At 45.6% G+C, this 13,315-nt stretch overlaps 1 protein-coding gene across 4 annotated transcripts in view; it reads left to right on the top strand.

Moving 5' to 3' along the window:
* LOC118398151 (protein MTSS 1-like) overlaps positions 1-13,315 on the top strand; it is a 51,371-nt gene that overhangs the window by 30,413 nt on the left and 7,643 nt on the right. For all 4 annotated transcript variants that reach the window (XM_052470352.1, XM_052470353.1, XM_052470350.1 and 1 more), the window contains exons 5-10: positions 218-309; positions 938-1,012; positions 8,437-8,594; positions 9,184-9,291; positions 9,520-9,617; positions 10,172-10,382. In XM_052470352.1, the coding sequence (XP_052326312.1) occupies positions 218-309; positions 938-1,012; positions 8,437-8,594; positions 9,184-9,291; positions 9,520-9,617; positions 10,172-10,382 (742 nt within the window). The remainder of the gene's footprint in view (positions 1-217; positions 310-937; positions 1,013-8,436; positions 8,595-9,183; positions 9,292-9,519; positions 9,618-10,171; positions 10,383-13,315) is intronic.

Genomic DNA, 13,315 nt, shown 5'->3' with positions numbered 1-13,315 from the left:
CATCCTTCTATCTGTCTGAATGCGCTCATTAGCTCATATTGTGCAGAGAGTGAAATAAGATAAGCAGAGTGAAATGAGGAGATTAAATTGCTTTACAGTGCCTACACACACCAGACGCCTAGAGGAACACAACCCCAAAAATGTATTTTGTACATTATCTCTGCTAAGGATCGTTATTCTCCACTCTGTTTGATTTGAGTTGTAATCCCCACCCAAGGGTTTTCATCGACTGCTTGATTAACCCTCTGCAAGACCAGATGGAGGAGTGGAAAAGAGTGGCCAACACGCTGGACAAGGACCACGCCAAAGGTAGGGGCTACACACACACACACACACACACACACACACACACACACACACACACACACACACACACACACACACACACACACACACACACACACACACACACACACACAGTAAACTACCTCTACCTCATACACTTTCTCAAACCTCTCCACACTACACTCTATTCCTTCACCCCATTATTGCCTGCGGTCGTACAGTATAATTCGCATACACTCATCACCTCCATCTACTGCAGTAGCACTCTGGTTAGCTAGATATCGCACTTCATACTCCCTTGTGTTTAAAGGAATTACTTTACTTAGTCTGTAGTTCAACAGTGCTTTTATATGCTTCGACTAACCACTTCAAACCCAATCCCCCTCTCCGCTCAATAATACCCAACCTGGGAGTTCAGTTCTCCCCCGTAGAGAAAAAAAAGAGCAGTCCCTCGTTGCAGGGTTTGATTCCAGTCACCACTTGTCATACTGATGTTACGACAGGAAGCGAGTCCCTCAGAACAAAGATCAATGAGATGTTTTTTTTTTTTTTTTAGGAGTCGCCCTCGTTTCGGTTGTTCGCCGCACTTCAAAGCACTGACAATGGTAATGTGCGACACGTCGTGTCCACTGTGTTTCCCTTCCTTCCACAGAGTACAAGAAAGCCCGTCAGGAGATCAAAAAGAAATCCTCTGACACTCTCAAGCTGCAGAAGAAGGCAAAGAAAGGTAGGGTAACTGTAAGGATGCCTGGTGTCTTGTTTGGACTGCTTATGGTGCCTGAGGATGCCTGGTGTCTGGTTTGGACTGCTTATGGTGACTGAGGATGCCTGGTGTCTGGTTTGGACTGCTTATGGTGACTGGTTTGGACTGCTTATGGTGACTATGAGGATGCCTGGTGTCTGGTTTGGACTGCTTATGGTGACTGAGGATGCCTGGTGTCTGGTTTGGACTGCTTATGGTGACTATGAGGATGCCTGGTGTCTGGTTTGGACTGCTTATGGTGACTGAGGATGCCTGGTGTCTGGTTTGGACTGCTTATGGTGACTGAGGATGCCTGGTGTCTGGTTTGGACTGCTTATGGTGACTGGTTTGGACTGCTTATGGTGACTATGAGGATGCCTGGTGACTGGTTTGGACTGCTTATGGTGATTCTGAGGATGCCTGGTGTCTGGTTTGGACTGCTTATGGTGACTGAGGATGCCTGGTGTCTGGTTTGGACTGCTTGTGGAGACTCTGAGGATGCCTGGTGTCTGGTTTGGACTGCTTATGATGACTAAGGATGCCTGGCATCAGGTTTGGACTGCTTATGGTGACTGAGGATGCCTGGTGTGTGGTTTGGACTGCTTATGGTGACTCTGAGGATGCCTGATGTCTGGTGTGGACTGCTTATGGTGACTATGAGGATGCCTGGTGTCTGGTTTGGACTGTTTATGGTGACTGAGGGTGCCTGGTGTCTGGTTTGGACTGCTTATGGTGACTATGAGGATGCCTGGTGTCTGGTTTGGACTGCTTATGGTGACTGAGGATGCTTGGTGTCTGGTTTGGACTGCTTATGGTGACTGAGGATGCCTGGTGTCTGGTTTGGACTGCTAATGGTGACTATGAGGATGCCTGGTATCTGGTTTGGACTGCTTATGGTGACTATGAGGATGCCTGGTGTCTGGTTTGGACTGCTTATGGTGACTATGAGGATGCCTGGTATCTGGTTTGGACTGCTTATGGTGACTGAGGATGCTTGGTGTCTGGTTTGGACTGCTTATGGTGACTGAGGATGCCTGGTGTCTGGTTTGGACTGCTAATGGTGACTATGAGGATGCCTGGTGTCTGGTTTAGACTGCTTATGGTGACTCTGAGGATGCCTGGTGTCTGGTCTGGACTGCTAATGGTGACTATGAGGATGCCTGGTGTCTGGTTTGGACTGCTTATGGTGACTGAGGATGCCTGGTGTCTGGTTTGGACTGCTTATGGTGACTGGTTTGGACTGCTTATGGTGACTATGAGGATGCCTGGTGTCTGGTTTGGACTGCTTATGTTGACTGAGGATGCCTGGTGTCTGGTTTGGACTGCTTATGGTGACTATGAGGATGCCTGGTGTCTGGTTTGCACTGCTTATGGTGACTCTGAGGATGCCTGGTGTCTGGTGTGGACTGCTAATGGTGACTATGAGGATGCCTGGTGTCTGGTTTGGACTGCTTATGGTGACTGAGGATGCCTGGTGTCTGGTTTGGACTGCTTATGGTGACTGGTTTGGACTGCTTATGGTGACTATGAGGATGCCTGGTGTCTGGTTTGGACTGCTTATGTTGACTGAGGATGCCTGGTGTCTGGTTTGGACTGCTTATGGTGACTCTGAGGATGCCTGGTGTCTGGTTTGGACTGCTTATGGTGACTGAGGATGCCTGGTGTCTGGTTTGGACTGCTTATGGTGACTGAGGATGCCTGGTGTCTGGTTTGGACTGCTTGTGGAGACTCTGAGGATGCCTGGTGTCTGGTTTGGACTGCTTATGATGACTAAGGATGCCTGGCATCAGGTTTGGACTGCTTATGGTGACTGAGGATGCCTGGTGTGTGGTTTGGACTGCTTATGGTGACTCTGAGGATGCCTGATGTCTGGTGTGGACTGCTTATGGTGACTATGAGGATGCCTGGTGTCTGGTTTGGACTGCTTATGATGACTAAGGATGCCTGGCATCAGGTTTGGACTGCTTATGGTGACTGAGGATGCCTGGTGTGTGGTTTGGACTGCTTATGGTGACTCTGAGGATGCCTGATGTCTGGTGTGGACTGCTTATGGTGACTATGAGGATGCCTGGTGTCTGGTTTGGACTGCTTATGGTGACTATGAGGATGCCTGGTGTCTGGTCTGGACTGCTAATGGTGACTGAGGATGCCTGGTGTCTGGTTTGGACTGCTTATGGTGACTATGAGGATGCCTGGTGTCTGGTTTGGACTGCTTATGGTGACTGAGGATGCCTGGTGTCTGGTTTGGACTGCTTATGGTGACTGAGGATGCCTGGTGTCTGGTTTGGACTGCTTATGGTGACTGGTTTGGACTGCTTATGGTGACTATGAGGATGCCTGGTGACTGGTTTGGACTGCTTATGGTGATTCTGAGGATGCCTGGTGTCTGGTTTGGACTGCTTATGGTGACTGAGGATGCCTGGTGTCTGGTTTGGACTGCTTGTGGAGACTCTGAGGATGCCTGGTGTCTGGTTTGGACTGCTTATGATGACTAAGGATGCCTGGCATCAGGTTTGGACTGCTTATGGTGACTGAGGATGCCTGGTGTGTGGTTTGGACTGCTTATGGTGACTCTGAGGATGCCTGATGTCTGGTGTGGACTGCTTATGGTGACTATGAGGATGCCTGGTGTCTGGTTTGGACTGTTTATGGTGACTGAGGGTGCCTGGTGTCTGGTTTGGACTGCTTATGGTGACTATGAGGATGCCTGGTGTCTGGTTTGGACTGCTTATGGTGACTGAGGATGCTTGGTGTCTGGTTTGGACTGCTTATGGTGACTGAGGATGCCTGGTGTCTGGTTTGGACTGCTAATGGTGACTATGAGGATGCCTGGTATCTGGTTTGGACTGCTTATGGTGACTATGAGGATGCCTGGTGTCTGGTTTGGACTGCTTATGGTGACTATGAGGATGCCTGGTATCTGGTTTGGACTGCTTATGGTGACTGAGGATGCTTGGTGTCTGGTTTGGACTGCTTATGGTGACTGAGGATGCCTGGTGTCTGGTTTGGACTGCTAATGGTGACTATGAGGATGCCTGGTGTCTGGTTTAGACTGCTTATGGTGACTCTGAGGATGCCTGGTGTCTGGTCTGGACTGCTAATGGTGACTATGAGGATGCCTGGTGTCTGGTTTGGACTGCTTATGGTGACTGAGGATGCCTGGTGTCTGGTTTGGACTGCTTATGGTGACTGGTTTGGACTGCTTATGGTGACTATGAGGATGCCTGGTGTCTGGTTTGGACTGCTTATGTTGACTGAGGATGCCTGGTGTCTGGTTTGGACTGCTTATGGTGACTATGAGGATGCCTGGTGTCTGGTTTGCACTGCTTATGGTGACTCTGAGGATGCCTGGTGTCTGGTGTGGACTGCTAATGGTGACTATGAGGATGCCTGGTGTCTGGTTTGGACTGCTTATGGTGACTGAGGATGCCTGGTGTCTGGTTTGGACTGCTTATGGTGACTGGTTTGGACTGCTTATGGTGACTATGAGGATGCCTGGTGTCTGGTTTGGACTGCTTATGTTGACTGAGGATGCCTGGTGTCTGGTTTGGACTGCTTATGGTGACTCTGAGGATGCCTGGTGTCTGGTTTGGACTGCTTATGGTGACTGAGGATGCCTGGTGTCTGGTTTGGACTGCTTATGGTGACTGAGGATGCCTGGTGTCTGGTTTGGACTGCTTGTGGAGACTCTGAGGATGCCTGGTGTCTGGTTTGGACTGCTTATGATGACTAAGGATGCCTGGCATCAGGTTTGGACTGCTTATGGTGACTGAGGATGCCTGGTGTGTGGTTTGGACTGCTTATGGTGACTCTGAGGATGCCTGATGTCTGGTGTGGACTGCTTATGGTGACTATGAGGATGCCTGGTGTCTGGTTTGGACTGCTTATGATGACTAAGGATGCCTGGCATCAGGTTTGGACTGCTTATGGTGACTGAGGATGCCTGGTGTGTGGTTTGGACTGCTTATGGTGACTCTGAGGATGCCTGATGTCTGGTGTGGACTGCTTATGGTGACTATGAGGATGCCTGGTGTCTGGTTTGGACTGCTTATGGTGACTATGAGGATGCCTGGTGTCTGGTCTGGACTGCTAATGGTGACTATGAGGATGCCTGGTGTCTGATTTGGACTGCTTATGGTGACTCTGAGGATGCCTGGTGTCTGGTCTGGACTGCTTATGGTGACTATGAGGATGCCTGGTGTCTGGTTTGGAGTGCTTATGACTGGAACCAGGCTCTCTGTGACTTTGAAGGTAAATCCGATTTGGTGGTGGAGGGAGGAGACAAAAGCGTTGATACTGAATTCTACCAAGACACATCTCATACCGTCCCAGGTGACATGGCAAAGGGTCAGAATAGTTATGGGATGAGAGGCAGAAGAGACAGTTATTTTTGGGAAGTTATCTGTCTGGATTTAAGGAGGGACTATATTGTGCAAATAACAATCCATTGGATTTTATTACAGACCTTATATCTTTACGATTTTGGGCCAAACATATAATATATTCCGCAATGCATAAGTTAATAAGGATATGTGTCAATTCTGCAACCTGTAGCTATTTAAGAACAGGTCTCCTTTTCCTGGGTCTAAACTGACTGAGATTTTTCCTTTCTACTCCAACTGCCATTGTTGCATCTGATCACGCCCCTGTTCTTTCCAGCTGACGTGTTCGGTAAGTCGCTGCCCCCTGTAGCTCCCTTTGTGTCACGGTTCTCTGTTGACCTGTTGACCGCCGTTGACCTTTCCCACCTGTGTGTGGTCTCGTCACCGTTCCCTGTCACATTGTCTACTGGTCTGTTTCATATTGTGAGGTCACATTCCTCACTCAAGGGTTAAAAATCTCCTGAATGCCCAAAATAGTTCCTCGTCCCTGCTTCTCTTCTTCTTCCGGTCTCCCCTGAGGTCCCCTCCCCCACCCACAACCCTCACTGTGTCATGAGTTTGGTCTGCTTCCAAATATACCTCACTGACTCCCTTTGGCTTTTCGCTGCAGCTTAATTTTGTATCATCAGGGGAGATCAGGAATGGGGCAGCATCACTAAATAATTGTGGAATTCATTATCTGTCTGGCTCCAACATACAGGTAACTGCCAAAATAAAGGTAACACCAACATAGTGTCTTAATAGGGCGTTGGGCCATCACAAGCTGCCTAAACAGTGTCAATGCACATTGGCAAAGACTCTACAAGTGTCTGGAACTCTATTGGAGGGATGCGACACCATTCTTTCATGAAAAATTCCATCATTTGGGGTTTTGTTGATGGTGGTGGAAAAAATGTCTAAGAGGCACAGCTCCAGAATATTGCATAAGGGTTCAATTGGGTTGAGATCTGGTGACTGACACACACACACACACACACACACACACACACACACACACACACACACACACACACACACACACACACACACACACACACACATTCTCAAAACTGTCCTTCGCTCACTATCTTCCATAGTGAGCAGTGTTTATATGCTACAGTACTTTGGTGGTGGTGTGTTTACATCTAATTGAAATCCAGAAGACCTCTGGAAAATTCCAGACATATTTCCTGCTACGTATGCTCCTTTGAGACCCCTCTTTCAAAGTCTCTGAGATCTCTTCTTCTAGCCATGCTAGCCAAAATAATGGGCAACTGAGCATTTTTATACACCCTAAGCATGATGGGATGTTAATTGCTTAATTACCTCAGGAGCCACACCTGTTTGGGAGCACCTGCTTTCAATATACTTTGTGTCCCTCATTTACTCAAGTGTTTATTTTGGAAGTTACCTGTAGATCTCCACTAAAACCACTTTTAAATGAGCCATTTCTGTATTGCACAGTCACAGCCAACAATCAGGGCCTCTTCTCTGACAGCTCTGATATGATATAGACTTGTGAGCACTTTTCAACCTCTTGTTGTTTAGAGTAATGTTTTGATCTGACTCCTGCACTATGTCTCACCCTCACCATGTTCTGCCTGTTATGAACCCAAGTACAGCTTGTATTGTGATATACCTGTTTACAGAATTTGTAGATTTGAGACATATATCATTCATGTTTGTAGAGGTTTCCAATGTTGTTATATTCAATGTGATAGAATGCTAAAACATTATGAATGGTACTCCCGGGCGTGCATTCACCATACACATGAAAAAATGAGACATCTGCATCATGAACCAGTCTGTTTTAGTTGCATAAAATGTCTGTTATGATTGTATACAAGACCATATTATCCTGACCGTCAAAATAGTTTGATTTCCACCTTCAAACCCGCCCGTAAGACAAAACAAACAGGACCGAGAACTGACCCCTGAGGAACCTCAAATGTGGTCAGAGCACTCTGGTCCAATAGTCTCCTTAGCCTATTATATAGTGCAGGGAAACTCCCCCAGTGCATTCCTATGAGTGTAATGAGAGCAATGGAGAGCATCAACATGCCGAATGTGATCCAAATGTTGGTTCTGTGTCCCTTTAAGGAATTCCGTTGCAGTGCTTTCCCTGGAAAATAAGAAGAGCCTCCATCTATCTAGCCTTAACCACATAACTAGTACTGGCTCTTCTGAGAAATGTTACATTTTAATTGCATGTTTACGTCCCTAAAACCTACAGAGGAGATTACTGAACGTTTCTTTACCAGTTCAGACAACAGTTGTATTATTTTAGCACACCATGATACTTAATTTACAGTGATTGTGCGTTGTACATTAGTTAATAGACCAATAAGAAAGAGAATTCCAACACTTTTTTTATTCATTGATATGACTCATCTAGATTTTAGAATGTCAGTAAAACCAAAGACAGTTTTGATACAATTAAGTGGTTGATTTTGAAAGGGTAAAATGCCCAAACTCAGAACAATGCACTGTTTTGCGTTACATAAGTGCACTTCAATGGGGGGGAGACAATATCCTGCTTTAACTCTGTGTACATTGCCTAGGGCTGTGGTTCTTCACTGTGTTCCTGAATGCTGAGCTTGTGTAATATTGTGAGGGTGTGACCCTGATGTAAACACCAACCGGTTCCACAGCATGATTTGATTGGTGCTTGAGATAGCACTGTGAGGATTGCGCTCATAGATATAAATTAGTGATCAAAAGATTAAGTGTGATGTAGTACAAGGGATTGGTTGGAATTGTAATTACAAAGATGGTTGGGACTGTGGTGATGGTTATATCTATATAACTATATATCTAAGGATGATGGTGACAACTGAAAACCACAACAATTGAATTAAAACATATCTATAAGAGACATTGGTGACTTTTCGTCCTGTTTTCACCTCAGAATTCTTTCGGTCATAAACATCTGGCTTGAGACTGAAAATAGTTTATTTTGCTGTGTACTCAGATAGACCTTGTCTTAACCCTAAATTAGGATCAAACTAACAAAGGTGGTGTGTGTGTGTGTGCGCGTGCGTGCCGCAGGCCGGGGGGACATCCAGCCCCAGCTGGACAATGCCATGCAGGACATCAGTGATAAGTACCTGCTTCTGGAGGAGACAGAGAAGCAGGCGGTCAGGAAGGCCCTGGTGGAGGAGCGGAGCCGCTTCTGCACCTTCGTCTCCATGCTGAGGCCCGTGGTGGTGAGTCCCCACCAACAGCCTGTGTTGTCAAACACAGGTCATTTGTTAGGGTTTGCTGGGCCGAAGAAGATATGTAGAAATTAAGTAGAATCTGCGAACACAATTGTTTCAACACATTCTAACCAATCATGTTGTTCTAACAAATGAGTTCCAGCCAATAGCATCTTTGTTATGGATGTTAATATACAGTGCACTTCGTCGGTCCAAACAACCATCTTATCCTTTTAAAGTGAACTATTTGGAGATTTTTTTTAATGAAGGTGTTTGTGTACCCAAGTGTTGCATTTGTTAGTAAATGTTTATTCTGTAAGTATACACCATATGTGCTAGTCCATGCTGTTCACTTTACTTCTCCTCTGCACCTGTGAACGTGATTAATGTAATCTATTTTAAGTTGTTCTATTGCCATTGAATATTGCTCTCCAAAGAGATTCAGAAAAATCCCATTAGAGGGATGACCTGCTTCAATTCACTGAAGTCTAAAAGTAGTACTATTGAGTCGATGGAGAACAAGCTCAAATTTGAAGTGTATACCACAATTATAAGTTAGCACAAGCCCTTACACCAACCCGCCTTTCTTGTTCATCAGGAAGAGGAGATGTCCATGTTGGGGGAGATCACTCACCTGCAGACCCTCACTGACGACCTGAAGGCTCTGACCATGGACCCGCACAAGCTGCCCCCCGCCAGCGAGCAGGTCAGTGATTTGGTCCGCACTCTCAGGACAGGGCTAATAGTCCTCTTTTTGCATGTTACACTCGTGTTCTGGATATCTGTAAGTGTTCCTGTGTTACTGATTCACATGATTGGAGGTGCATTGGTAAATACCTCTATTTCCCTGTAGAAATAGGGCTGCCAATTGCTTTTTTTTTTTTACAAGATGTTTGGTTTATAAATTGTCTTGTTGTGACATTCTTCCTCCCAGGTCATTCTGGACCTGAAGGGATCTGAGAGCAGCTGGTCCTACCATACCCCTCCTTCCTCCCCCAGCACCATAGCATCCAGGAAGTCCAGCATGTGCAGGTTAGTGAGCATGCCCAATAATCACCACTACACCAAAAACCTCTCTGCTGATAGTAGTGACTGGGAGTGACGCCTAGCATCAGTCCTCCTCCGTCATCTGATGGATCGGAGCTGGAACTGCAGCTTTGGCATTATTTCCATAATTGGGATGTTTACAAATGTGAGGCCGCAGTGGCCTCTCCGAAATGAACGAGTTAATGATCAATGATTTTCGAGGAGGCCTGTTGTGTGAGGCACTAGGGCCAGAGAGACCATCCAATTTGTTTTCCAGGCAAGCTTGTTAGCAACCTCTGCTTGTGACTGGCGCTGAAACATATTCAAATGGTAGCTGTTTGCAATGTGCCTAGTAACAGTCTTTCAGTAGAAAACCATTGGCTCTCCTGGAAGGTTGGATACATTTTAGCTGGTTTGTAAACGGATAAAAAAACGGAAAGCCGTAAATATTGTTTTGACTCAATATTTATTTATCTATTTACTTAGTTAAGACAGTTGAGAACCAGTTACCAATATCCGTAGTAACCAAATGACTTGTGTTCTCTCCTCATCTCTCACAGTAGTCTGAACAGCGTCAACAGCAGCGACTCTCGCTCCAGCGGCTCTCACTGCCACTCCCCCACCTCCCACTACCGCTACCGGAGCTCCGCCCTCCCTCAGCAAGGCCCCGCCCGCCTCTCCAGTGTCTCCTCCCATGACTCTGGCTTCATCTCCCAGGATGCCTATCAGTCCAAGTCTCCCTCGCCCATGCCCTCTGACACCAACCCACAGGTACTACAGAGAAACGAGCCTGAGAACAGGAACTTATGGTGACAATAATTATGGCTCTGGTCATATTCAAATCAAATTGTATTTTTCTACAGGTGTAGAACGTACCGTGAAAAGCGTACTTACAAGCCCTTAACCTTTCTAGGGCGGAACCCCTCGACAACATTCCGCTGAAAAGGCAGTGCGCGAAATTCAAAAATATTTTTGGAAATATGTAACTTTCACACATTAACAAGTCCAATACAGCAAATGAAAGATAAACATCTTGTTAATCTATCCATCATATCTGATTTAAAAAATGCTTCACAGCAAAAGCACAACATATGATTATGTTAGGTCATAGCCACGTCGAAAAAACACACATCCATTTTCCCAGCCAAAGATAGCAGTCACCAAAAGCAGAAATATAGATAAAATGAATCACTAACCTCTGATGATCTTCATCAGATGACACTCATAGGACATCATGTTACACAATACATGTATGTTTTGTTCGATAATGTGCATATTTATATCCCAAAATCTCAGTTTACATTGACGCCTTACGTGCAGTAATGTTTTGATTCCAAAACATCCATAATAAACATTGATAAAAGATACAAGTGTCATTCACAGAATTAAAGATAGACTTCTCTTTAATGCAACCGCTGTGTCAGATTTAAAAAAAACATGACGGAAAAAGCATAATCTGAGAACGGCGCTCAGAACCCAAAACAGCCAGAGGAATATCCGCCATTTTGGAGTCAACAAAGTTAGAAACAACACTATAAATATTCACTTACCTTTGATGATCTTCATCAGACTGCACTCCCGGGAATCCCAGCTCGACAATAAAGGACTGATTTGTTCCATAAAGTTCCATCATTTATGTCCAAATAGCCACTTGTTGTTAGCGTGTTCAGCCCAGTAATCCATCTTCATGATGCGCAGGCACTTCGTCCAGACAAAAACTCGAAATGTTCCATTACAGTCCTTTAGAAACATGTCAAACGATGTATGGAATCAATCTTTAGGATGTGTTTAACATAAAACATCAATAATGTTCCAACCGGAGAATTCCTTTGTCTTCAGAAAAGCACTGGAACGAGAGGTAACTCTGTCGGGAGCGTGCGTCATGAGACCAAGGCTCTCTGCCAGACCACTGACTCAAAAAGGTCTCATGAGCACCTCCTTTATAGTAGAATCCTCATTCAAGTTTCTAAAGACGGTTGACATCTAGTGGAAGCCGTAGGAAGTGCAACTTTATCCATATCTCAATGTGTATTCGGTAGGCCAAGCTTTGAAAAACTACAAACCTCAAATGTCCCACTTCCTGGCAGGTTTTCGCCTGCCATATGAGTTCTGTTATATTCACAGACATCATTCAAACAGTTTTAGAAACTTCAGAGTGTTTTCATCCAATACTAATAAAAATATGCATATATTAGCATCTGGGACAGAGTAGGAGGCAGTTCACTCTGGGCCCGCTATTCATCCAAAAGTGAAAATGCTGCCCCCTATCCCAAAAAGGTTAACCAACAACGCAGTTCAAGAAATAGAGTAAAGAAAATATTTACTCATAATTTTCAAAAAAATTAAGTAACACAATAAAATAACAATAACAAGGCTATATACAGGGGGTACCGGTTAGTCGAGGTAATTTGTTCATGAAGGTAGGGGTAAAGTGACCATGCATAGATAATAAACAGCGAATAGCAGCAGTGTAAAAACAAAGGGGAGGGTCAATGTATATAGTCCGGATGGCCATTTGATTAATTGTTCAGCGGTCTTATAGCTTGGGGGTAGAAGCTGTTAAGCAGCCTTTTGGACCTAGACCTGACGCTCCGGTACCGCTTGCCTTGAGATAGCAGAGAGAACAGTTTATGACTTTGGTGACTAGTGTCTTTGACAATTTTTTAGGCCTTCGTCTGACATTGCCTAGAATATAGGTCCTGGATGTCAGGAAGCTTAACCCCAGTGATGTACTGGGCCGTACGCACTACCCTCTGTAGAGCCTTGCGGTCGGATGCCGAGCAGTTGCCATACAAGGCGGTGACGCAACCGGTCAGGATGCTCTCGATGGTGCAGCTGTAGAACATTTTGAGGATCTTTTCAGTCTCCTGAGGGGGAATAGGCATTGTCATGCTCTCTTCACCACTTTCTTGGTGTTTTTGGACCATGATAGTTTGTTGGTGAGGTGGACACCAAGAAACTTGAAACTCTCGACCCGTTCCACTTCAGCCCTGTTGATGTGAATGGGGGTGTGGTCGACCCTACTTTTGATGTTATGACTGCTTTATCTACACCCCTCAAACAGACATATTACAGAAACCCCAAACCCACTCTGAAGAAGTAACATATGAACTAAAACATATATGCACATACACACAGACGGTAACAGAGACATTGTATTCCATCCGACACTTCACTCTCTCCACCTGGGCTTTGTTACTGGTCAGAGAGAATCCTCCCAGGTTGCTAGGTAACGGGAATCATTAGAGACAGCAGTGGTGGCGTCGCTGTGGGAGACTGTGCAGATAGATCTCGATGAGTCATTCTCAGTCACACCCCCATTACATTACATTAGACCAGTTGAGCCACAGGGGCGAGCAGCTGGGAGCTAGCCCAATAGACAGCTGGGTCTGATTGATTACACACACACACACACACACACACACACACACACACACACACACACACACACACACACACACACACACACACACACACAAAGTGTGTTTAGTCACTGTACATAGATCATGTAAAGGCCTTATGTACTGTATACCTGTATGACAACTACAGTGTTAGGTCAGGCTTGTGTGGTCTCAGGTGGCTGGAGATATGCCTGCTTTGTAGCTGCTCAACTCAAACAATGCCCTATGTAGTTCTAATTACCATTAAAATGCTGTGCTATGTGGAAGGCTTTTAATGGCTGAAAAGCGCAGTTGTTGTTTTAA

Source organism: Oncorhynchus keta, chromosome 19, assembly GCF_023373465.1.
Source record: "Oncorhynchus keta strain PuntledgeMale-10-30-2019 chromosome 19, Oket_V2, whole genome shotgun sequence".
NCBI lineage: Eukaryota > Metazoa > Chordata > Actinopteri > Salmoniformes > Salmonidae > Oncorhynchus > Oncorhynchus keta.
The sequence above is the reverse complement of the archived record's forward strand: the minus strand, read 5'-3'. Positions and strand labels throughout refer to the sequence as shown.